The 25237-nt window shown below is 41.7% G+C and overlaps 3 protein-coding genes across 3 annotated transcripts; all 3 read right to left on the bottom strand.

The window, feature by feature from the left end:
* Window positions 1-14: 14 nt before the first annotated feature.
* On the bottom strand, window positions 15-4638 carry LOC146311510 (nuclear factor 7, brain-like). The gene is made up of 2 exons (XM_084741427.1): window positions 4329-4638; window positions 15-1943 (listed from the first exon to the last, which is right to left on the bottom strand). Exon 2 carries the CDS (start codon window positions 1924-1926, stop codon window positions 526-528), a length of 1401 nt encoding a protein of 466 aa, XP_084597553.1. The 5' UTR covers window positions 1927-1943; window positions 4329-4638; the 3' UTR covers window positions 15-525.
* Window positions 4639-5454: 816 nt separating this feature from the next.
* Window positions 5455-7334, bottom strand: LOC146311511 (E3 ubiquitin-protein ligase TRIM39-like). Its single transcript, XM_084741429.1, has 2 exons — window positions 6994-7334; window positions 5455-6907 (listed from the first exon to the last, which is right to left on the bottom strand). The coding sequence occupies exon 2, from the start codon at window positions 6889-6891 to the stop codon at window positions 5500-5502; it is 1392 nt and encodes a 463-aa protein (XP_084597555.1). The 5' UTR covers window positions 6892-6907; window positions 6994-7334; the 3' UTR covers window positions 5455-5499.
* An 824-nt stretch (window positions 7335-8158) lies between these two features.
* On the bottom strand, window positions 8159-9736 carry LOC146311512 (nuclear factor 7, brain-like). The gene is made up of 2 exons (XM_084741430.1): window positions 9635-9736; window positions 8159-9542 (listed from the first exon to the last, which is right to left on the bottom strand). Exon 2 carries the CDS (start codon window positions 9523-9525, stop codon window positions 8161-8163), a length of 1365 nt encoding a protein of 454 aa, XP_084597556.1. The 5' UTR covers window positions 9526-9542; window positions 9635-9736; the 3' UTR covers window positions 8159-8160.
* Between the last annotated feature and the right edge of the window lie 15501 nt (window positions 9737-25237).

Consider the following 25237-nt stretch of genomic DNA (forward strand, 5'->3'; position numbering starts at 1 on the left):
AATGAGGGAAAGATGCATGTTACACTGAATCGATCACTTGCAAGTGGTAGATCTTCTGTTGGTGACACAGACTGATTGACTGATGACATGACTCATAAAGTCTTCTTGGAGAAGTTGAGAATTGACTGGAGTACATGGTAAAATCACTCTCCCTGCTGGCCCATCTAATCCAACGCTGCACTGTACAAGCATCAGAAATATAAAGAAAGACATGATGCCAAGTTAAATGCCATTTAGTTGAGGACAAACCGGGAAGAACAGTGGGCTCTCAGACTGAGAGGTGAGACACTCGATCACTCCACTTCCCACAAGTTCCCCAGCTATTCACAGTCAATACACTGCTAGGCCACAAGATTTCATCTCCAACAGTAAAAGGAAGAGCTTACTTCAGTTTTGAAATAATGCAAGTGATGCTATAATTGCATATCTGCGCAAAAACAGCAGAATAGTGAAAAAAAATCAAGAACCATTGTACCACTAGAGGATCTATAGAGGGGCTAACAGGCAGGGCTACTATTGTCCTGTTTATCTCTGACTGCTCTGTTCCACTGTCACACACACCTTCACTGGTAAAATCTTCAGTTGGACTTTATCAGCAGTGACAATGTATGGAAACATCCTCTCAGTGAAAGTGTGTGTGAAGGTGCATATCTGTGTGTTAGTATCAGGATCAGAGAACGACACCTTTCCTCTGTTCAAGTCCAGAGTCACTCTGATCCTCTGGAGCTTCTTCTGGACTCTGAGATCAGTGTGAGGATCTGATGGTGAGCGTAGCGAGTATTGACCTCCATAGAATCGTATTCTCCATAATCCATATAGTATGCGTCCCTTCCTCTGGACAGACTCTGGACACACACCCAGTGACCAGTGTGTACTGTCTCCAACCTCGACGTCCCAGCTGTGAATCCCTGAGTTAAAGCCCTCAGAGCCGAGGACAGAGATGTAGTCATCAAACCTCTCTGGATTATCAGGAAGCTGCTGTTTGTCTCCCAGTATCACACTGGTCAGATCATCAGACAGGATCAGTCCTGGATAAACAGTGTTTGGATCCAGAATGACAGGAGTGTAGGAGACCATGTCCTTCATCTTGTTCCAGATGTTGAAGGTCAGGTTGCCCAGGTGTTTGGCCTGGTCTATCAGAGCTCCTGAGGGCAGCTGTGGAGCCTCCAGCAGGGGGCGCTGCTGGACTCTTTTCACTGCAGCCTTGTAGTTGTGCAGGAATGAGACGTCTTCGGCTCTCAGCTTGTCCTCTGTGTCTCTGACTGTGTGTGAAAGAACAGGCAACTCTCTGCTCAGAGCCTCCATCTTCTCCTTCATCATCTGACTCTTCTGCTCCTCTTCCTCCCTCAGTGCAGCCAGCCTGGCCTCCTCTTCCTCTTCTAGAAACTGGTGAAGCTTCTTAAACTGATCCTTAATCTGCCTCTCTGTGTGTCGGGCCTGGACCTTCATGTGTTCTGCTGTTTGATCAAACTTCAGTTTAACTTGTTCAAAAACCTTCAACTTCCTCTTTAAGGGCTCCAGAGTTCCCTGAAGTTTCTTCTTGTATTGTCGTGCAGCTTCATCGATGGGTCTGAATCTGTGGTTGGTGTGTTTTTCTGAATCTCTGCAGACGAGACACACTGGCTGCCGATGGTCCAGACAGAAGAGTTTGAGTTTCTCAGAGTGCAGACTGCAAACACCCTCTGAAGATCTCTGATCTCTCTCCAACAAGAAGGCCTCACACAGGATCTTTAAAGCCCGGTTTATAGGTGGTTTTGTATTTGAAGACAATGTCTTACAAACTGGACACTCTTGTGTTTGTTTCTGTCTCCACCAGCTCTGCAGACAGTCTGTACAGAAGCTGTGGCTGCAGGACAGAAGGACAGGATGTCTGAAGACGTCCTGACAGACCGGACAGCAGAGGTCCTCCTCTGATCTGGAAGCCATTTTATCTCGATTTGGAGCTGAAAACACAACAGACACAAAGTTCAGTCAGTCACAGCTCCCCTCTAACAGTGAAAGTACAGTGACACTTTTGTGACATACTGTATATCTAAAATGTTCATCTGCATTTTTCTAACCAGGAGGCCGTCTGATCACATTGTGGTTCTCACAACAAGAACCACAACATACAGAAGGAAAAACCCCAAAAAGCTGCAGGAGGCACAAGTCAGGAGAGGAGTTAGCTAACGTAGCATATTAGTTAACATTAGCCATCATAAGCTACTGGTCAAACCAGACTAAATCAGGCCGTAGCAGTAAAACCCAGAGAGCACTGAACTGTGATGGTATGTTTTTTTATTACTTATAGATTAAAGTGATAACAGAGATCAACAGTGACCACCCACTTATCAGCAGCTCCACTTACAGAAGTGAATTTACCTTTTTGTCCTGATATAAACAGTTTTAAACCTGGAACCAAACTGGCCAGCTACAAGATGAATCACGACCTCCAAACCATTTCATGTGGACCAAAAGAAAAAAAAAAACTGGAAAGGGACAAAAAGGTACAAGACTGTGTACATAAAGAGAAAACAATGAAGAAAAGAGTGAAGAAACTACCCATCCCAGAATCCACTGCAGATGATACCACCTCTTCTTAAATGTAACTTTTGTCATTATTATACTGTTGATTCAACTGTTGTAATATATTCTAATAGATTCTTCTAATTGCCTGTGTAGATACTGTACATTTGACACACATTACAGGAGATCAACTGCATGAACCAACACACCTGTCGAGAACAGGGCAGGATTTTAGACTGAAGATTTGGAGAACAAAATCCTCTTTGATTGAATGCTGCTACTGATAATAATGTTCAAACATCAACAGTTAAAAAGAAACTAATACTCTGAGTAGGTTTTGATGACAATACTTTGTAGTTTTACTTAAGTTGTTTTCTAACACCAGTACTTTTATTTGTAACTGAGTAATATTTTAGTAATATAACAGCATTTGTACTTTAGTACAGATTTTCAATTCCCACCACTGCATCCCTCCCTCCTCTACTGACTTCACTGAAATTTACTTTGGCTTCAGTTTTGAACCAGGCTCACCTTCAGTGTGTGGAGTGTCAGCAGGTTGTAGTTCTCCTCTTTTCTCTCCTGCAGCTGAACTCACTCAGAGGAAGTTGTCCGTCTGTTTTTTTAGTCTGCGTCTCTCTTTAGTGAAGATGAGCAACAACCTGTTTTCTGTTTCCTAAGGTGACCCAGGGAAAGCGTGCGCATTTGTGATGAGTAACAGGTAAAACAGGTTCCTGTATTTGCATGCAAGGCCAGGTTTGATAAGCACCAGGTATTTTTACAGTATGTCTGGTGGTCAGTTTATTGACACAAAACACACCGACTTAGTGTTTTGTGTCAATAAACTGATCTGGAAATCATTTAGTCTCTGATTGAAGCTGAAAACACAACAGATACAAAGTTCAGTCAGTCATGGCTCCCCTCTAAGGGTGATCACATTGTGGTTCTCACAATAAGAACCACAATGTACGGAAGGAAAAACCCCAAAAAGCTGCAGGAGGCACAAGTCAGGAGAGGTGTTAGCTAACGTAGCATATTAGTTAACATTAGCCATCATAAGCTACTGGTCAAACCAGACTAAATCAGGCTGTAGCAGTAAAACCCAGAGAGCACTGAACTGTGACGGTATGTTTTTTTATTACTTATAGATTAAAGTGAATTTACCTTTTTTTGTTCCTTCCTGTTATAGAGTTTTAAACCTGAAATTAAACTGACCAGCTACAAGATGAATCATGACCTCCAAACCATTTAATGTGGACCAAAAAAAAAGATTGAAAAAGAGCAAAAAGGTACAAGACTGTGTACAAAATTATTCTAAGAGTGAAGAAACTACCCATCCCACAATCCACTGCAGATGATACCACCTCTTCTTAAATGTAACTGTTGTCATATATTCTAGTTTGTGTTGTGTGTATACATTATATTCACTGCAGCAGAATGACATTATTAGTACGAACTACCCGTATGCTGGGTGGTAAACGTTTCCATGGTAACAGAAAGCTCTGCAAATCACAGACCTCACTGTTACACTTTAGGATTGTGGGAAATGTAGTACTTCAACATGACATTGCAAATAAAACATTGTTTCTTCAGACAGGCTCGATATTATTCAGACTTGTGTCGTCCACAGGAGCATAAAGCATCGTCTGACAGTCTCACAGCTGGTGGTAAATCTACAGTTTGATGTTCTGCTCCTGTAGATCAGCTGATAGGTTCTCCTGCAGAGGCCACCACTTTAGTACAGACTCTCCATACTCTTCCCACCACTGCTCCCCTCCCTCCCTGCTGACTTCACTGAAATGGTTTCAGTTTTTAATCAAACTCACCTTCAGTGTTCGCAGCATCGGCAGGTTGAAGCAGAACTTCTTCTCTTTTCTCTCCTGCAGCTGAATTCACTCAGAGGACGTTCTTAATTTGTTCTGATGGTGAATCTGATCGTTTGTTTTTCGGTCTGTGTGTCTCTCTTTAATGAAGATGAACAACAACCTGTGTCCTGGGTTTCCTCAGGTGAACCAGGTAAAGGGTGCGGCTTTATGATGAGTCACGTGGAGAACCAGTTCACATTACATGTCAGGTCATGTTTGATGAGTGAAGCACCAACAGGAGACAAAATATGTTGGTATATCAGACAAATAACCTCAACCTTTTCTTTTTTATCTCTACCTAAGAGTAAAATAAGTCAATAAATAAATTGTTATTGAAGTTATTTCTGCATCAGACGTTTTTTTTTCCACATCATGTCAGTAAACCTGCTTCAAGAGACGAGTCGGCCCCTGCTGTCTGCAGGAGGATCTACACATGCAGGTCTGTACGAGGTCAACGAGCCAAAATAAAACGACTTCTTTAAACACATGATTGTGACAGAAACCAGAGCTTTACTGAACTGTCAACACAGGAGTTAAGAGGATTTATCCTCCTACATGACTCACACACTGCACGTCTTTTGACGCGCTGTAAAACTATTTTTTAAGACTCATCTGTTACTCAAACTGAAGCAAAAAGTTTTAAAATGGAGGATCAACTTCATCAACAGTAACTGAGTTTAAACACTTTTACAGACAGAATCATCTCAACTTCATTACATCAGAGGAAAATTGAACTTTATTTTGAAGAATTGGAAACATTTCATAATTTTGTAGTTAAATAACCTGTTGGCAACAGAATCAGAGCAAACAGGAAAAAGTTACAGGCTTTTTGAGCAGTGACCTACAGAAACATGTGTCCAGATACATATTTAAAAGTAAAATAAAGAAAAATCACTGTCACACATTTATATTATTGATTATCTGCAGAGTAAAGGCTTAAAAACATGAATTATATCTGACTGATTATTGTGTCTGCATCAGGATACAGATTCTTATTAATGTCTTATTATGTCTTATTATCAAAGCTGATTATCAATCATTTGTTATTTTTCAACAGGAATATTAAAAAATCATTCTTAATCCACCAGGATACAGAAAACAGAAATAAACCTCATCATAAATATGATCCTCTTTATCTCTGACTGCTCTGTTCCACTGTCACTCTCACCTTCACTGGTAAAATCTTCAGTGGGACTTTATCCACAGCGATGAGGAGAGGAAACATCCTCTCAGTGAAAGTGTGTGTGAAGGTGTGTATGTGTGTGTTAGTATCAGGATCAGAGAAAGACAATGTTCCTCTGTTCCAGTCCAGAGTCACTCTGATCCTCTGGAGCTTCTTCTGGACTCTGAGATCAGTGTGAGGATCTGGTGGTGAACTTGCTGAGTATTTACCTTCATAGAGTCCTATTCTCCATAGTTCAGGCAGTGCGTGTCCTTTTCTCTGGCCAGACTCTGCACACACACCCAGTCTCCAGCATGCACTGTCTCCGACCTCGACGTCCCAGCTGTGAGTCCCTGAGTCAAAGCCCTCAGAGCCAAGGACAGACCAGGAATATTTAAACCTGTCTGGATTATCAGGAAGCTGCTGTCTGTCTCCTGGTCTCACACTGGTCAGATCTTCAGACAGGACGAGGTTTAGACCAGCAGTGTTTGGGTCCAGAATGACAGGAGTGTAGGAGACCATATCCTTCATCTTGTTCCAGATGTTGAAGGTCAGGTTGCCCAGATGTTTGGCCTGGTCTATCAGAGCTCCTGAGGGCAGCTGTGGAGCCTCCAGCAGGGGGCGCTGCTGGACTCTTTCCACTGCAGCCTTGTAGTTGTGCAGGAATGAGACGTCTTCAGCTCTCAGCTCGTCCTCTGTGTCTCTGACTGTGTGTGAAAGAGCTGCTATGTCTCTGCTCAGAGCCTCCATCTTCTCCTTCATCATCTGACTCTTCTGCTCCTCTTCCTCCCTCAGTGCAGCCAGCCTGGCCTCCTCTTCCTCTTCTAGAAACTGGTGAAGTTTCTTAAACTGATCCTTAATCTGCCTCTCTGTGTGTCGGGCCTGGACCTTCATGTGTTTTGCTGCTCGATCAAACTGATCTTTAGCTTCTTTAAAATCCTTTAACTTCTTCTTTACACCCTGCAGAGTTTCCTGAAGTTTCTTCTTGTGTTGTCGTGCAGCTAAAATGATGGGTCTGAATCTGTGGTCGGCGTGTTCTTCTGATTTCCTGCAGATGAGACACACTGGCTGCTGATGGTCCAGACAGAAGAGTCTGAGTTTCTCAGAGTGCAGACTGCAGAGAGACTCTGGACATCTCTCCAACATGAAGGACTCACACAGGTTCTTTAACGCTCGGTTTGAAGGTGGTCTTTTTTTTGAAGATCTCCTCTTACAAACTGGACACTCGCGTGTTGGTTTCTCTCTCCACCAGCTCTGCAGACAGTCTGTACAGAAGCTGTGGCTGCAGGACAGAAGGACAGGGTCCCCAAAGACATCAAGACAGACTGAACAGCAGAGGTCCTCCTCTGATCTGGAAGCCATTTTTCTCTAAGTGAAGCTGAAAACACAACAGAGTCAGACACTTCTGCCTTTCCTTCTCTACTGACTTCACTGAATTTTACTTCAGTTTTGAATCAGGCTCACCTTCAGTGTGTGGAGTGTCAGCAGGTTGTAGTTCTCCTCTTTTCTCTCCTGCAGCTGAACTCACTCAGAGGAAGTTGTCCGTCTGGTCTGAGGGTGAACTCGATCATCTGTTTCTCAGTCTGTCTGTCTTTAGAGAAGATGAACAACAACCTGTTTCCTGGGTTTCCTCAGGTGAACCAGGTAAAAGGTGCGCCTTTGTGATGAGTCACACGTAAAACAGGTTCCCATGTTTACATGTAAGGGCACGTTTGATTCCAGAGTAATTCATGGCTTTATTACCGTCTCTATCTTCAGACAAGAAGACAACAAAAATGAAAGACCACAGTAAAGTACCAACTGGAGAGAAAAATAACCTCAAGTTTCTGTCTTTATCTCTACTTACATTAACATTTTTTTAAAAAAAATAATAACTAAATAAATACATATGAAGTTATTTCCATGTCAGAAGTTTTTCTTCCATGTCTGACTCAGCTTTTTTTTTTTTTTTTTTTTTTTTTTTACTGTAGAAACCTCATCATGACATACTTTTCTACTTCCTGTACTCTAATGTTCTGCCCTGTAGGCCCACTTTAAACCACAGCAGAGGCGGGTAAGTCCTGAGTCAGCTGCCAAGTAAATCTCAGAAGGCTACAAGTGCCACTTATTGGTGCCTGGTTATGTTTTAATAAGAAGGAGCAACTTCAGGAACAGTAAATGAGTTTAAACACTTTTACAGACAGAATCATTTGACTTCATTACATCAAAAAAGGACTTGATTTTGAAGAGTTTAAAACATGTTTTACATGCTCAAAACATTTTAAAATTTGTAATTAAACACTGATTTTAATGTTTCAAAACCTAATAATCTGTATCGTAATTTAAAATAAAGTTTGTTGCATCCCAACAATTCAGACCTGCAGTTATTTATTTATTTGTACATTAATCAACATTATAATAAATGTAAATCCACCAGAGTTAACTAAATGTTAGTTACTAATGTAACTAATTAATAATTGTAAAGACATCTGTCATCTCTGCAGTATAATGGAATTAAAGAAAGCACAAAAAAATACATCTGAAAAATTCCACAGCGATGTCTCTTTCTAGAAATCATGACTCGATTGCTCAGATTGCTCCCCAACCCCCGAATCCTCCTGTTTATCTCTAACTGCTCTGGTCCACTTTGACTCACAGCTTCACTGGTAAAATCTGCAGTTTATCCGCAGTGACAAAGTATGGAAACATCCTCTCAGTGAAAGTGTGTGTGAAGGTGTGTATGTGTGTGTTAGTATCAGGATCAGAGAAAGACAACTTTCCTCTGTTCCAGTCCAGAGTCACTCTGATCCTCTGGAGCTTCTTCTGGACTCTGAGATCAGTGGGTGGAGCTGATGGTGAGCGTAGTGAGTACTGACCTTCATAGAATCGTATTCTCCATAATCCAGACCGTATGCGTCCCTTCCTCTGGCCAGACTCTGGACACACACCCAGTGACCAGTGTGTACTGTCTCCAACCTCGACGTCCCAGCTGTGAGTCCCTGAGTTCAAACCCTCAGAGCCGAGGACAGAGACGTATTCATCAAACCTGTCTGGATTATCAGGAAGCTGCTGTCTGTCTCCCAGTATCACACTGGTCAGATCATCAGACAGGATCAGTCCTGGATAAACAGTGTTTGGATCCAGAATGACAGGACTGTAGGAGACCATGTCCTTCATCTTGTTCCAGATGTTGAAGGTCAGGTTGCCCAGGTGTTTGGCCTGGTCTATCAGAGCTCCTGAGGGCAGCTGTGGAGCCTCCAGCAGGGGGCGCTGCTGGACTCTTTCCACTGCAGCCTTGTAGTTGTGCAGGAATGAGACGTCTTCAGCTCTTAGCTCGTCCTCTGTGTCTCTGACTGTGTGTGAAAGAACAGGCAACTCTCTGCTCAGAGCCTCCATCTTCTCCTTCATCATCTGACTCTTCTGCTCCTCTTCCTCCCTCAGTGCAGCCAGCCTGGCCTCCTCTTCCTCTTCTAGAAACTGGTGAAGCTTCTTAAACTGATCCTTAATCTGCCTCTCTGTGTGTCGGGCCTGGACCTTCATGTGTTCTGCTGTTGTATCAAACTTCTCTTCAACCCATTTAAAAACCCCTAACTTCGCCTTTAAGTAATTCAGAGTTCCCTGAAGCTCCTCTTTGTGCTCCTGTGCAGCTTCATCGATGGGTCTGAATCTGTGGTCGGTGTGTTTTTCTGAATCTCTGCAGACGAGACACACTGGCTGCTGATGGTCCAGACAGAAGAGTTTGAGTTTCTCAGAGTGCAGACTGCAGAGAGACTCTGAAGATCTCTGATCTCTCTGCTGTAAGAAGGACTCACACAGGTTCTTTAAAGCCCGGTTCAAAGGTGGTTCTGTATTTGAGGATATCGTCTTACAAACTGGACACTCACGTGTTTGTTTCTGTCTCCACCAGCTCTTCAGACAGTCTTTACAGAAGCTGTGGCTGCAGGACAGAATCACAGGGTCTCTGAAGACGTCCTGACAGATTGGACAGCAGAGATCCTCCTCTGATCTGGAAGCCATTTTGTCTCTGAGTGAAGCTGAAAACACAAAGTTCAGTCAGTCACGTTTCCCCCCTCCTCTACTGACTTCACTCAAATTTACTGTACGTTCAGTTTTTAGTCAAACTCACCTTCAGTGTGTGGAGTGTCGGCAGTTTGGAGCAGCAGTGTTGTAGTTTTCCACTTTTCTCTCCGGCAGCTCAGAGGAATTTGTCCGTTTGGTCTGTGTTTCAGTCTGTGTGTCTCAGTTGGGTGAAAAAGAACAATCAGTTTCTTGGTTAGACAGATGAGGGGAGGAGCTATCTGTAGATTCACACGTAAAACAGATTCACAGATAACACAGCTGTGTTTTCATTCTTCAGTACTGAGTCACTGCTTCACTGAAATTTACTTTGAATTCAGTTTTTGGTCGAACTGAACTTCAGTGTTTGTAGTGTCAGCAGGTTGAAGCAGCAGTGTTTCTCTCCTGTAGCTGAACTCACTCAGAGGAAGTTGTTTGTTTTTCTCTGCGTTTGCTTCCTCTTGACTCCGCCACAGACGCTCTTTGCTGGCTTCACTGCATTTCTGGTAAACAAGTTTGGAGACTCAGGAAGGTAAAGCAGACCTCGGCCCAGGTTGTGTTCTTCTGAGGAGGAGAACTGCTGAACCGGACTGGGGATGTGGTTGGGACTCTGTGGAGCCAGAGTCTAAAGACTATGGGGAGCCTCACCCGTATTCTTGGCAGAGATGTCTGAGATAGTCAAGACGTTCATCAGTGGATGTGTTGATCAGATACACCCTGAGATGCTGAACGGTCTGCACATTGTTGGGTTGTCTTCAACACGTCTTCAGTGCAGCATGGAGGTCAGGGACAATGCCTGTGGACTGACAGACTGGCTAAGAGACATCTGGTTCTTTTATAACCAAAGTGAGAGCTGTGTCTATATTCTCAGCACAAAGTCCGTGGCTGTCAGACTCCATCAAACTTGCCCTGAGGTATTTTATGGAAAGGATGTCGAGGTGCAGTGGGGTGAGGAGCATGTCCAGTTTTGGGAACCTCAGAGTTCTGCTTTTTGCAGATTATGTTGTTCTGCTGACCTCCTCAGACTGTGTCCTTCAGCACACACTGAGACGGTTTGCAGCCGGGACGAGAGTCAACACCTCCAAGTCTGAGGCTGTGGTTCACTTGAGGTCAAATAAAGAGAGCCAACTGGATGTTAAGGAGTTTCACTCCACTGCGGAGCCGTCTGGAATATCATCAGAAACTAATGTTGGAAAATCATTTTAAGAAACCCATCAATCATCCTCCTAGACTTTGTTGAACTTCAGTGACTGTCGACAGATAAAACAGAGGAAAGACTTCATGAAAGTGATGGATTTTTCCTTTAAAGGGAGAGAGGAAGGTGTGACAAGTGTGCAGCTAAACCAGTGAAGGACGACACTGAGGGATTTTTCCTTTTTTCACATTTTTAAACTTCAGTTTTACCTCTGACAAAGATGACAAACTTTACACACACACACACACACACACACACACACACACACACACACACACACACACTCAAATGGCTGTCCCACTAGTCGACTGTTACCTGTCATCTGAAATATCACCTTGGCGGCAAAGCAGGTTCATTTCCAGCCTCCATCTGGTGGGGATCAACTGAGGCGTGTGTGTGTGTGTGTGTGTGTGTGTGTGTGTGTGTGTGTGTGTGTGTGTGTGTGTGTGTGCAGCTAGGTGCAAAACACTTGACTGTTCGATGTCCTCTGAATCTTTCTCTTACTCTCACCACCATCTTTTAATCAAAATCTTTGATATTTTTAAGTAAACTTGCAGATATTTGATGTACAGATTTTGATGCACTTTTATTAAAGGGAATATTTGGCACTTTTTCATACTTTCTCCACAGGAAGGACATTCGAGAGGACACTTTCCCATGTTTTATTTGAAAGGCTCATCTAGAGGGCAGTGTGTCGATTGTAAAAGGCTGAACGTGCTGCTCTTGAAGCCAGTGTCTCTCTCCAACTCTCTCAGTCAACTAAAGAGCAGCCTGCCTGTTGACCATCTGCCCACTCGGTCCAGCCAAACATCTGCAGTGTGTGCAGTCGCCTGGCCTCTTTTCAGACACTAACAGAGAGGGCAGAGTGTTTACTGACCTCTCATTGGTTAATTAGCAGGAGGCGACAAATCTGTGGAGCGTTAACAGAGTAAATGCAGTGTGTGACTCACTCGCTGAAACCCGCTGTGGTCGGCCCGAACCCAGAAACCCAGCAGCAGATCCACCTGCTCAAATAACACTGGATTTTAAAAAGGGGGATAGCTCAGGATCTGGCAACCCCTGATCGGAGAGGCGGATATCCAACATAAGAGGGGGATGCTAAATGTTTTATCTCACAGAAATGAATAAAATTCAACATGTGAGATTGCATGTTATTCCTTATCAAGACCTTTGAACAGTTAAGAAATGGTGAAGCACCTCCTGCAAAGCCACCAAACCTACCAAATGCAACCAGTGGAGATTTGTTAAGTTTGAATAAAGTGTTTTGTATTGTCTAATCCAGTGTTTCTCAAACTTTTGAAACCATGTACCATTGATCTCTTGTAGTACCACCTTACTGTTTTTAGTGCCGTTTGGTGCTAACAGTTTTAGCAAATACGTATCTGGTGGTTTTTCACTGTCGTCCGCTTCATTTTCAACATGCCTACTTGAAATATTATCCTCCTAATGAGCACTTCTCTTTGTAATGGTTCCCATTTGGGTGTTTGAGAAGCATTTTCATTCTCTTCATTTAATCTACGGTCTAGTCTTTAAAATGTGTGTGATAGTTTTACAGCTGAGTGCTCTGGGTTCATCTCGTGTCATGGTTTTGAGTTTCAGTTGACTTGTTTCCTGTTTTATTTTGAAATTCTTGCCTTTCCTCTTGTTTTTGCTGATTCACTGTACAAACTAAAGCTCTACTTCCATTACAATTAATGAGTTACAACACATTTCAGCAATAACTGTTTTAGTATCAACAAATTATCATGAACTCCTGCGTGTCACAATAACTAGTATTTTAGCTTTAACACATTAATTATTTACAATGAATTGTTCTTATGTCACAACAATCTGAATTACTCACTGTATCGTTCCCTTTTGAATATAATTTTATTACATTCCACTTTATCATGGAAATGAATAAAAATGACTCCTTTTGACTCATGTATCATGTTCAATAACCAAAATCACTTCAGTCACCGTGTGGTGCCTTAATTTCATTGAAATAGAATGGTTTTAATGTTAACAAAATAACATACTGCTCCTTTAATCTTTCACCAGGTTATCTGCTGCTCCACTAACCAGAGCTAACAATTAGCTTAGTGATTAGCGTTAGCTAGCTATTAGCATTGTATTAAAAATGGATTCATGTGGTGATGGAATAATGGGAAAAATTATTTCCCAACTGGGAAAATTCACCCTTCAAGTCGGAGCAACAACTCACAAAGTGAGTTTTCTGTTGACATCATATATGCAGAAATATGGTCTACAAAAGAAACTTTTTATTAATTAACATATTGCATATTGTGTCATTTCTTATATAGTATTAAATTAAAAACATAAGTTGCTGTCCACATAGAGTGACATAGATTAATTAGAAATAATAATTTTTAGCATTAAGCCTGACAGCAAGTCCATTACTCAACCTCAGTGTTTCCCAAACTTTTCAAACTTTTGTAGAGGGCATGACAGAAAAAGTTTGGGAACCACCGCTCTGCCTTTAGTACCTTCTACTCTTAGTAGAACCCATGTTGTTTCCACTTTACAACATAAAAGCACATAAACTCACTGAAACAACCAAACATTACATCTGATCTGTCATGTTGACAAAAAGGTTGCATACCTGCATTTTTCTCTCACACTCAGATATAATTTGACATATTCAAGTCTCTATTTTTTTTTATTTGAGAAGTGTAGCTAATTTTAAGCTGTTGTTTTAAGTTCTGTACAGGGTTGAGTCTAAATGAAGAGAGGGAGCAGTGACTCAGTACTGAAGAATAAAAACACAGCTGTGTGTTATCTGTAAATCTGAGAACCTGTTTTACATGTGAATAAACTGATGGCTCCTCCCCTCATCTGACTCACCAAGAAACCAGTTCTTTTTTACCAAACTGAGATGAAAAGACTGAAACACAGACCAGACGGAAGAATTCCTCTGAGCTGCCAGAGAGAAAAGTGGAAGACTACAACACTGTTACTCCAACCAGCCGACACTCCACACACTGAAGGTGAGTGTGACTGAAAACTGAACGTACAGTAAATTTGAGTGAAGTCAGTAGAGGAGGGGGGAGCTGTGACTGACTGAACTTTGTGTCTTCACTCAGAGACAAAATGGCTTCGAGTTCAGAGGTGGATCTCTGCTGTCCGCTCTGTCATTACATCTTTACAGATCGTGTTGTTCTGTCCTGCAGCCACAGCTTCTGTTCAGACTGTCTGCAGAGCTGGTGGAGACAGAAACAAACACAGGAGTGTCCAGTTTGTAAGAGGAGATCTTCAAGGGTGGAGCCTTCAAACCGGGTGTTGAAGATTCTGTATGAGATGGTCTTACGAGAAGCAGATCAGAGATCTTCAGAGTCTCTCTGCAGTCTGCACTCTGAGAAACTCAAGCTCTTCTGTCTGGACCATCAGCAGCCAGTGTGTCTCGTCTGCAGAGATTCAGAAAAACACACCGACCACAGATTCAGACCCATCGATGAAGCTGCACAGGAGCACAAAGAGGAGCTTCAGACAGCTGTGGAGGGATTAAAACAGCAGAACACATGAAGGTCCAGGCCCGACACACAGAGAGGCAGATTAAGGATCAGTTTAAGAAGCTTCACCAGTTTCTAGAAGAGGAAGAGGAGGCCAGGCTGGCTGCACTGAGGGAGGAAGAGGAGCAGAAGAGTCAGATGATGAAGGAGAAGATGGAGGCTCTGAGCAGAGAGATAGCAGCTCTTTCACACACAGTCAGAGACACAGAGGACGAGCTGAGAGCTGAAGACGTCTCATTCCTGCACAACTACAAGGCTGAGGCTACAAGACACATTGTGGACGTGTTCCAACAGCGTGTCTTCATAGTAAAAGACTGAGCTGCCTGCAGTCCAGACCTGTCTCCCATTGAAAATGTGTGGTGCATTATGAAGCACAAAATATGACAACAGAGACTGTTGAGCAGCTGAAGACGAATATGAAGAAAGAATGAGGAAGAATTGACCTTTAAAACTTCAACAAACACTGAGAGTTATGAGAAGAACAGCTGATGTATCACAGTGATAAACATGATCCTGTCACAACTTTTCTGGAAACATGTTACAGGCATCAAATCCAGAATGAGTGTGTATTTACAAAGAAGCATCACCTTAAATATCTTGTCTTTGGACTGTATTCAACTGAATATAATATATTTTATTATTTAGTATTTTCCAGAATGTTAGTGTTCTACGTCTCCTTTATGAAAAGTTTGATGTAATGAACAGAGAGACCTGATTCTGTCTGTAAAAGTGTTTCTATCAGCTGAATTCTGCATTTATTCACTGAAGGAGTCAGTAACATGAATCAATGCTGTATGTACATTAAGTCCTTTTTTTAAATATTATAGTCTTATTATTAAATGCATCTGCTTCTTTGAAAGAACTTCTGTGAAACAACCGATAATTCATCTTAATCTTTTTACTTTAGCAGGTCTCATTATCTGGACACAAGGTGAGGAAAACAGATAGATGATGAAGATTAAAGATAAAATGATAAATGTCTCTCTTGTTATTTGGGGGATCCAAGGAATAATTCAGCAGAGTGTTATAGGGAAATAAATATAGGGAAAAAAGAAAGGAGGAACAATTTTTAAAAATGGAAATGTTGAGAAAAACTTGAAATTAAATCTGAGGATTTATTTTTATTTTTATTTTTTATGATAAAGTCAAACTTATTCTCAGCATTTCAACTTTTTGTCAGAATGTAAAATAAATAAAATATATTCTCTAATTTTTCTGCACTAATATTCTTCCGTAGAACAAAGATAAAGTTTATTTAAAAAAACAAACATGGCGGTGGACAAAGATGGAGTCGGAGCTTGTTTCTTTACTGAACTCACAGGTCTGGGGTCTGTTTTTCCTCTCAGAGAAACTTCTGCTGTGTGGAAACTTTGGAAAATATCGCCGAAGCATCGAGGAAACTTTATGAACGAATCCGAACATGTGTTGTTTTCTCTGCGGGAAAATTTAATGTTTAAAACTAAATAAAGTTTCTGGTCCTGACGTCAGCTGGAGTTTGATTATCCAACAAACACGACGTTTACTGGACGGTTAATTTAACGGATTGACGAGTTTAAACAGAGGAAGAAGATGCTGGAAATGATGAAGAGGCTGAAGACATGACGGAAAATCCCGATGATCTTCAGTCACGGGTTATTTTTCATGGCAGAAATAAATGAAGAAAATGAGAAACATCAGAGACACAAACAGGTAACTGTCATAATCCTGCTGTCATCTGCATTTTAATTCAATTTATCTTTAATGTCTGAAGTTCATCTTTTTCATTAATGTTGTGTAACTGAGTTGTGTGACTCACTGCGGTGCAAACAGGCGTCAGTCTCATGTACAAATTATCTTATTTATTACTTGTCATCAAAAAGTAACAGACTAAAGTTAATTATAACATTTAAATTAGAGCTGCACCAAAGAGAGAAACTGTCCCAGTTTATCTGAAACCCAAAATATATTCAGTTTAATATGATAATAATCAAAGAGAAGCTTGCAAGAAAAATGAGTTTACTGATTAATCATCTTGAACTAGTTCTTTTTATTACTGGCCTGCTTGGGCAAGTTAGTTGGTGACTTTACTGGCCAAGTGGGAAATTCTTACTGTCAGAATAATTCATCTGTTAGTTTGAGCTGTTGTAGGGGAGACCAGGGACGGTAGGAACGCTCTTGTTTCAGCATTTTGTGACACGTCTTAATCTTTCATTTATAGAACCAGATGATGTTTTCAGCATATGTCCCCTGTTCAATTTTGCAAAAACACACACAAATATAATTTAGGAATAATCCAAATGATATTGATCAGTGTTGATCAAAGTCCAACATGACGTCCTCAAATGTCTTTTTTACTCACAACTCATTTTTTTACTCAGGAGTAAAGAAACCAGAAAATATTCACATTTAAGAAGCTGAAATCAGAGAATTTGGACTTTTTTCCCCTAAAAAAAAGAGACTTAAACTGATTCACACATAATTAAAATAGTACCAGATTAAAAAAAAACTGACAAATAATTCAATTAGCTTCATGTCATGTTTCTTTTACAGCAGCAGTCACATTTTCCCGATGGTGAATGCAGAAATATACATCTTCATTTAACTTTTTACTCAAATAATCCTTCAGTTGATCTAAAAATCAGCGATTTGGTAAATTCACCAAAACTGGAGCCGTGAAGTCTTTTCGCCTGCAGCGACAGTTTGATGCATGAGAGTAGTTTAAAAAACTCTGACAGAGTGATGAGTCTTCTTATTCATCTGTGCTCACTCTCTCTTTCTCTTATCACACACACACACACACACACACACACACACACACACACACACACACACACACACATTATTAAGACAGGAGGTATAAAGAGCTTCCAGTGTCTTTAAATCTGCTTTGATTGGTAATTAGCTGAGCGGAGCAGGAAGGAAACATTGATTTGGCAACTTAATCACACATCTGGAGATTTGAAATAAGTTGAAATAAAATGGCAACGAGTGAAAACAGTTTTTTTCCTCCTGAAATGAAACCTGCAATCATCCTCTCAGCAAACCTGTGAGAAATATCAACACTTGAGTTTCCTCTTTTCATCAGCAGGTAAATTCAGCTCAGTCATCGCAGCCAGAGCCACTTTACATCTCTGCATAATGTTCACCTGTGTGTGTGTGTGTGTGTGTGTGTGTGTGTGTGTGTGTGAGAGAGAGAGAGAGAGAGAGAGAGAGAGAGAGAGAGAGAGAGAGAGAGAGTTTAATGCTACTGACAATCAGGCCTTTTTTCAAACAAATAAATCAAAAATTCTCTGGTTTCAGCTTCATAATTGTGAAGATATCCTCAACATGAATGCACAGGCGTACTTAAGAACGTAGGAATATTTTTGTTCTGTTTCATGTACATTAAAAAATTAGCTCAGACCTCAAAAGACTTCAATAATTCAAGAGAGACAGAGTCCATCGTTAAGTTTGACCACTCGCCAAAAACAGGCACCGTGCGACTCTTCTGATGGTGAAGAATAATGTACCAGTACAGCCAGTGGTTGGACTCAGCCGTCTCCTATAAGCACGGACAGACAGATTCAGGAAGTGGCTTCTTCAGCCGCGCTTCAGTGTGTTTGACTACCTCATTTCAGAAAGGAGAAACTCAGTATACAGTGTTGTTAAGAACAGATAAATAAGTACAAAGAAATAATGCTCCAGGATGAATAGAAGGCCTCAAATCGACCTCAAAAACCCTTTAATATAGATAATTGTAGCAGGATTGTTTTGCTATTATTAAAAAACAGCCTTCATAGCTTCATGTGTTGAAAAGTGACGTGTTTTTTACTCCGACAGAGAAAAAGAAAGAAAAACGAGGACGAGTCGAATCTAACCGACGTGATAAAGATGCTGCAAAAGGTGAGGAGGCTGTTTTGGTCACGGTGTGAATGTTTTGTGTGTCTGTGTGCTGCTGTGACACGTGGCGTCCATGTTTGACCTCAGCTGCTCCTCAGACTCTCACTCACATCTGGTCAACATCCTGTAGGTTGGTGTTATGAATCTGTGGTTGAGTTTTGCATCATTACAGAGTTTGTTAGAAGAGTCTGGGGAGCAGAAGAGGTTGGTTCTGACTGGTTCTGCTGACTCAGGTCCATTGACTGGCTGTTTTCACACTTGTCTTTATCGGTCTGGACGTTAACGTGGGCTGATCAGCCTGAAAAAGTTGAGAATTCTGGTAAATACAAAACTCCATCATCAGCACACAGATTTGTTTTACTGGAGCTGACTCTTAACTTCAGTCTTCAGAGTTAAACATTTGATGCATTTTGTGATTTAAAAACATCCTCCTGTTTCCTGCTGCTGTGATGTTAGCAAACACAACAGCGACATGAAGTCCAGTCATGAAGAGTCTTTCAGCTCGTGGCTGAAGCTAAATCAAAGGACGTGTGTCACAGTCTGGTGCTGCTTGTGTGGTGTCAGTCAACTGCAGCAGTGTGCACCTTCATTCAAGTGCTTGTCTTTTTGCATGAATTATTAGCATGTGCTTTTTATTTACTGGATGATGAGAGTGTTGGTTTGAAGTGAAAACTGCAGTGTCAAGTGTTTGAAGTGTAAAATTGTGTGTTTGGATTATTGGACTGAAGCCTCTTGATGTTGTTTCAGTGCTGTTTGATTGTCCTCTTCTGGCATTTTATTTTCTTGCACTGGTGTGAACTAAGGAAAACGTGTGTGTGTGTGTGTGTGTGTGTGTGTGTGTGTGTGTGTGTGTGTGTGTGTGTGTGTGTGTGTGAGCGATCTAGTGCTGAGACAACATGTGTCTTGTTTTATGTGAACACTGTCTATGATTTACATTTGATTTACATTTAGATGGCTGCTGCTCTGCTGCTCTGCTCTGCTGTTGTTCAGTGTGCAGGAATCAAACCTGTGCGTTCAGTAATGATGGAAACATGCTGAACAGCTTCGCTACACTGCTGCACGTTTCCTGTCTTGTCCTTTGTCTGATGTTCTTCTTCTCCTCCTTTGCTGCAAAAGCTTCAGTATGTTATTGATGCAGACGGTTGGTGTTTGTCTTGTTAGTTTGTCTGCAGGAGAATTTGAGTATGCTATACTCAAATTGAAAATAAAGGCCTGCCTCAAATTCAAGCCTGTTTTGAAATAAAGGCCTGGTACCTTTTGCAGATTTCAAACAGCAGTGAGTAACTAGAGAATTTGTTGAAGGGTTGTTTAAAAGATTCAAATACTTCACAAAACTTTTCTCTGCTTGTTTCTGTGTATTTTTGAACAACAATTTGTATGTAAAAATATGTGAATAATCAGGACTTTGTGGAGAGTCACGTCATAAATCCAGGACCAACAGACGACTAAATTCAGCCCCGAATCAGACAGGAAGTGTGTTTTCCTTCTGATGACATGATGATGTAACTGCAGAGAGGGGAGACGTGATGAGATTAGAGTTTGATTGTACAATACTGTAATGATAGAGTCCGAGTGTGTGTGTGTGTGTGTGTGTGTGTGTGTGTGTGTGTGTGTGTGTGTGTGTGTGTGTGTGTGTTGTGTGGTCGGTCACTGCCACAGGCAAGGTTGACTGAGTCCTGCATAAGTAATCACATCTTTATGTATGTGGCTGCTTTAGTGTGTGCACATTTCTCTGATGTTTGTATGTGACTGAAGCCCTGTGTGTGTGTGTGTGTGTGTGTGTGTGTGTGTGTGTGTGTGTGTGTGTGTGTGTGTGTGTGTGTGTGTGTGCAGTAATGAATCTGCAGTTTCCTGACTTATTCATGTTCAACTTTCTGTCTTGCAATCTCCATTTTATTATTTTTTTGCCTGAATTTTTCCCTTTAACAGCCTCCAATGGCGTGATGATGGCTGTTGGAGGAAGTGTGTGTGTGTGTGTGTGTGTGTGTGTGTGTGTGTGGTGCAGCTGCAGCCAATCATGAAGGCAATCTTCAGCGCCTGTCTCTCCATCAGTGCGGCCATAAAAGTCGAGGCGGCTGTAAAACGGACTGGCAGATTTAAGAGCCGCCGCTGCTGATTTTTACTGCTTCCATCTTTGTTTTGGGCACCCTGCTGCACTTCACAAACACACACACACACACACACACACACACACACACACACACACACACACACACACAGATTACCATCATTATTAAGAGGTGTTTGTGTTGTCGTCTTCAGTGTGACATCCTTCCTCTCATTTTCAGTCTGAACTTTCACTCAGGATTAATATTCCAGAGGGAAGTTGGTGGTGAAATATTTCCCATGATGCTCAGTAACAGAATTGCCTAATTACATGAGGCAATATTTCTTCTCCTAGGATGGCAAAGGCATAACCCATCTTGCTTGTGGTTTAGTTTACACCTAGAGAAATCAAAATAAATGTATGTTATATTTAAAATACTGTGCTGTCAGACAGACTTTTCAGGTCTGTCCACCACCAAACTCCACTGACAAAAACAGTAATTTTACCTCGCAGAGTACAGGAGTTGTTGGTCTGCTGCCTCCATCTGTTAGTTTGTTTGTGTCATTGTGTGACTCTGGTGAATCAGGACTAAACCTTTAAAACATCGAAGTCACACAGTAAAACAATCTAACTAACCGATGCAGGCAGCTGTAGACCAACAACTCCTGTGTTCTGCGAGGTAAAATGACTGTTTTTGTCAATGGAGTCTGGTGGTGGCAGCTTCTTAAATGTGAGGATTTGCTGCTTTTTTGTGTCATTTATGGCAGTAAATCAAGAGTCTTTGGGTTTTGGGCTGTTTGTTGGACAAAAGAAGCAATTTGTGATTGTTTCCATGCACACACGTCCTGCTTTCCCACAGAGCATGATGGAGTTTTTTAAAACAGATTTGACCCAGGAAAAGTAGTCGTTTTAAACACCAGCCACGTCCCTTTCTCGTGGAGATATCTGTAATTTTACAGCATATAACAGCACTTTCCTCCCAGACCTTTCTCCTTTTAATGTGCTCTGTCTTTCTCTTTGTCCTGTGCTGTCCATTTTGTCCCACACTGCTCATCACGTCCTCTCCATGCGCCGACTGAATGATGTGTTGATGTGTATGAGCGATGAATCGTGTGTGATGACAGATGGAAATAATACCAACAGCTATAAATGTGATAATCCAGACTCCCACATGCCAGAGTGTTCATGGAGAACCATCCTTTATTTCCCTTCTTCTTCTTCTTTGGTTTAGGCAGACTGCTGTTTGTTCTGAATGTTCTGTTTCTAGCTGTACTCCTGTACAGATGTTCCATCAGTTTCTTCATTTCAGTCCAGTTCTCTTAAGTAAAGTGTGCAGAATGAAAAACCCTCCTCCAGCTGCGCTGTGGTCTTTTGTGATGCCATTAGTGAGAATAATCGTTTTTGCAGTACAGTTTTAATTTTGACTAAAATCATGATGATGTGATATTTGTTGGGGTCTGAAGCAAATCAAGGTTTTGAGGTCAGATCATCTCTGAAGCACCACAGAACCTCATTATAAAGCTGTCACACATTTTTTGGTTCTTGTTCTCTGATTTGTCCATATTGCGATTTTGATAATATGGCCATTAATTGTGCAGCCCTAATCTGCTCTTTATTTTCTTGATTAATTGATTCATCATCATAAAATATAAGAAAATAGTTAAAAATGCCAACTTCAAAACTTTTCTTCATTGCTGTTGCTGCTGAAGTGCCAACTGACCCCAGTCACATCCTCATACTGCCCCTACTGTTCATGCTTATATTGCATCCTTTAGGGTTCGGCGAGCTCTTAGCGTTTGCTGTCAACGCTGAGCTGAATTCATCATCTGGCTGTTTTTTGCAGCGATATTTGTCATTTTATTTTGTTGATGCAATCGTCTGCAGAGTGACAGTTGCTGCTCCCAACAGGTGTGGAGTGCTCTGAGCTGGTGAGCAGTGAGAGGAGAACAGCCTCAGAGTGAGACTCTTTACACTCTTTTCACGTAGTGAATTAAGGATTTAATTAGACCAAACCAGAGTTGGTGATTGTTGGAAGAGTGGACACCCAGTTCAGTAAAAGAGAAAAACATGAAGATGAATGGTTTTCTCTGTTCAAAAAGGAAAAATCGTTGTGAGAATGTTGAATTTATTGACACTTTGTGAGTTTATTAAGTACGCAGCGTACATAACATGGTGAATCTTCCAGCTGAGACTTGAGAAAACGGGTGGAGGTGGGAGGAGGAGAAGATATCGCCAACTGCCAATGGATGGGCTGATGATGGTCAGTTCGCGCCAGGCGGCCATGATGCAAACGCCAAGTATATTTTGGCCTGGATTGTTTTATTTCTTGGAGCAACTCATAAGCAATGAATGTGCATAATTCTGATGACTTTAAATGCACTGATGTTCATACCCAGTTGAGATTATTGTGACAATTATTGTCCCTAAAAATCATCTTTCCCACCTTCCTCTGAGTTGTTTTTTACACCTGTTCACCGTCCGCCTGCTGCTTTCTAGTTATTCCTTTCTCTCTCCGTCTTTCTGTTCCCTGACCTCTCGAGGTTTCGGCCGCTCAGTGCTGCAGAAATCACCTTTGATCACCTTCATCCCACTTTAAGCTCCTTCGTTTTTGATCATCCAACCACAGAGCGGCTCCTCCGCCTCTGACCAATCCCCTTCTCAAATCACTGCAAATACTTATCCAATACAACAACGAACGAGAAGCCCTCTTATAACAACAGAAAAACCATCTTCAAGGCCGGTGTCTTGTTTGGCTCATCGCCCTGGATTATTGCTCGATGAGAGGTGGTTACATCAGGTCCTCCTCGCTGTTTGAAAATGTACTTAAGGCCGGTGTTGTTAAGCCTGTTCTAAACCCGCAGTGCTTACTGGGATTGAGATTAAATTCTGGGAAAATACACACATGGTCATGAACAAACACACATGAGAAGAGAATCTCACTAAGAAAAGATTTTCTAGGTATCAGGAGGCAGTGTGTGTGTAGTAACATGAACGCAGAAACACAGCGTGTGTGTGTGTGTGTGTGTGTGTGTGTGTGCGGCTGTTATTAGCAGAGATGAGTCACCTAAAAGCCCACGAGTGTTGCAGGCAGATGAACAGAAGCCGGTCGAACCCTTTTTAAAGTTCAAAGACGAACTTTGTGACCTGGTTCAGAGGCTGAACAGGAAAACCCACCGACCCTCCTCGACACTTCCTGTTCACACTGAAGGAAAACACCAATCAGAGCAGTGACCTGCGCGGGTCACAGTCCGGTTCTCCTTTGATTTTCTGCAGCCTGGTCCTACGAGATATTCATACTTTCTTTCACAAAACTAACTTTGTTTTCACTCTTTATGTGCAGAAAGTTGTGGAGCATTTGAATTCTGTAGGAGTTTAAGTACAACGTGAAAAATGCCAAAATTTACCACTTAATTAGAAATGACTGACTTCCTGATGGGTTTATGTGTCCAGGAGACTTTTTTTTGCGTCTTGACATGATTGATGTACATACTGATTTTCATGCATGTTGGTGAAATGTGTCATGGGGGCTGTGCTTTCATTTGGTGAAATTGGTGTAATATGTTCAGGTCCGGATTGATATCAAGCGTGAAGTTTCATCCCAATTCAACCACGTTCACTGAAGTTAAAGCAGCTTCCTGTTTTTTTGGCGAAACATGTTTGCCATGCCGTCATGGCAACGCCATTTGATGAGACATCACCTTCTTCACAAAACAGCATTATGATTTGAGTTGTACAAGACCGGTTTTCGGTACGAACCGGTATACCGCCCAGCCCTAATCCTGTCAGAATATCTTAATACCCTTGTATGCTCTAATACCTTTATACTGCACAGGCCTCACAAACAGGTAGTGTTACTCAGACAGATTGTTTTTTTTTGAAAGCTGCATCGATTTTTGTTGAATTTCTCACAGAATTTGGGTCAGATCTGTGCTCGTTTGTCGATGTCTTGCATTGATTTTCTGATCTTTTCAGTCCTGGTCGATATCCTTCAGCAGGGCTTTAGTAAACGGGTGTTGTAGCCTTCAGGGGCTGGTCCCGAGGATTTAGACTTGTTTTGTTCAGACATCAGTGTAGTTAAGGTGATGGAGTTTAGTCAGGGTCTCACAGAAGTTACACAACTCTTCAGACCGAGTGGTTACCACGCTGAACGCTCACTGATGAATCCAAAAACACGGATTCATTAGACGCTCATTAGGTAATGTTTTCAATCCAAAGTGCAGGAGAAAGACGAACCCCAGGGTGGGGGAGTAATCTGCATGAAGACCGACAGAGAGCACAAAAAAGGAAAGAAAAAAAACCTTTAATGCTATTTCCCACGATGCAGTGTGAATTTTTCAGCGCAGGTGGGAGCGGCATGTTTCTGCAGGGCAGACATGTTCTTGCTCTTAACACAACACTCACGTGGTGTGTTAGAAGTCAACCTTCGCTCTGCCGGGCCGCAGCGATACCCGGCTGAGGCTGCTTAGCATTGCAGAACAGATGAGAGAGCGCCCTGAGAAACGATACTAATGTCAAACGCACAAACGCACAAGCTGTCTGCAGCACAATCAACAAATACACAAGCAGCCTTTCATGTTCTCATACTGCACTCGGGCTCATCTGGTGATGATGTTTGTGTGTGGTTTTTTTTTATGGGTGCAGAGAGGTTTGTGTGTTTGCAAGTTAATGTGCATTTTTATGCCACTGGAGGGAAAACCTTGTATGTGCAAAGTGCCTCCGATTCAGAGCCAGTGTGCAGAAGGTGGACAGAATATCATCAACACCTGTATAATTTAACACCATCCAACAGACACTCAATGATTTTTTAATGCTGTTATATTCAGCTGCAAACTACACACACACACACACACACACACACACACACACACACACACACACACACACACACACACACACACACAGACTGAGAGCTATGTTTACGTAAAAAAAGAAGTCAGAAATAAACTAACTAGTAGGACTGCCCCTGACAACAAAATATTCAGAACAAATAACAAAATGTTATAAATTAATAACAAAATATTCTGAATAAACAATTTGTCCAAAATAAAAAAAACAAAATGTTCT

Source organism: Lutjanus erythropterus, chromosome 17 (genome assembly GCF_056507025.1).
Source record: "Lutjanus erythropterus isolate fLutEry1 chromosome 17, fLutEry1.hap2, whole genome shotgun sequence".
In the NCBI taxonomy this organism is placed as follows: domain Eukaryota; kingdom Metazoa; phylum Chordata; class Actinopteri; order Lutjaniformes; family Lutjanidae; genus Lutjanus; species Lutjanus erythropterus.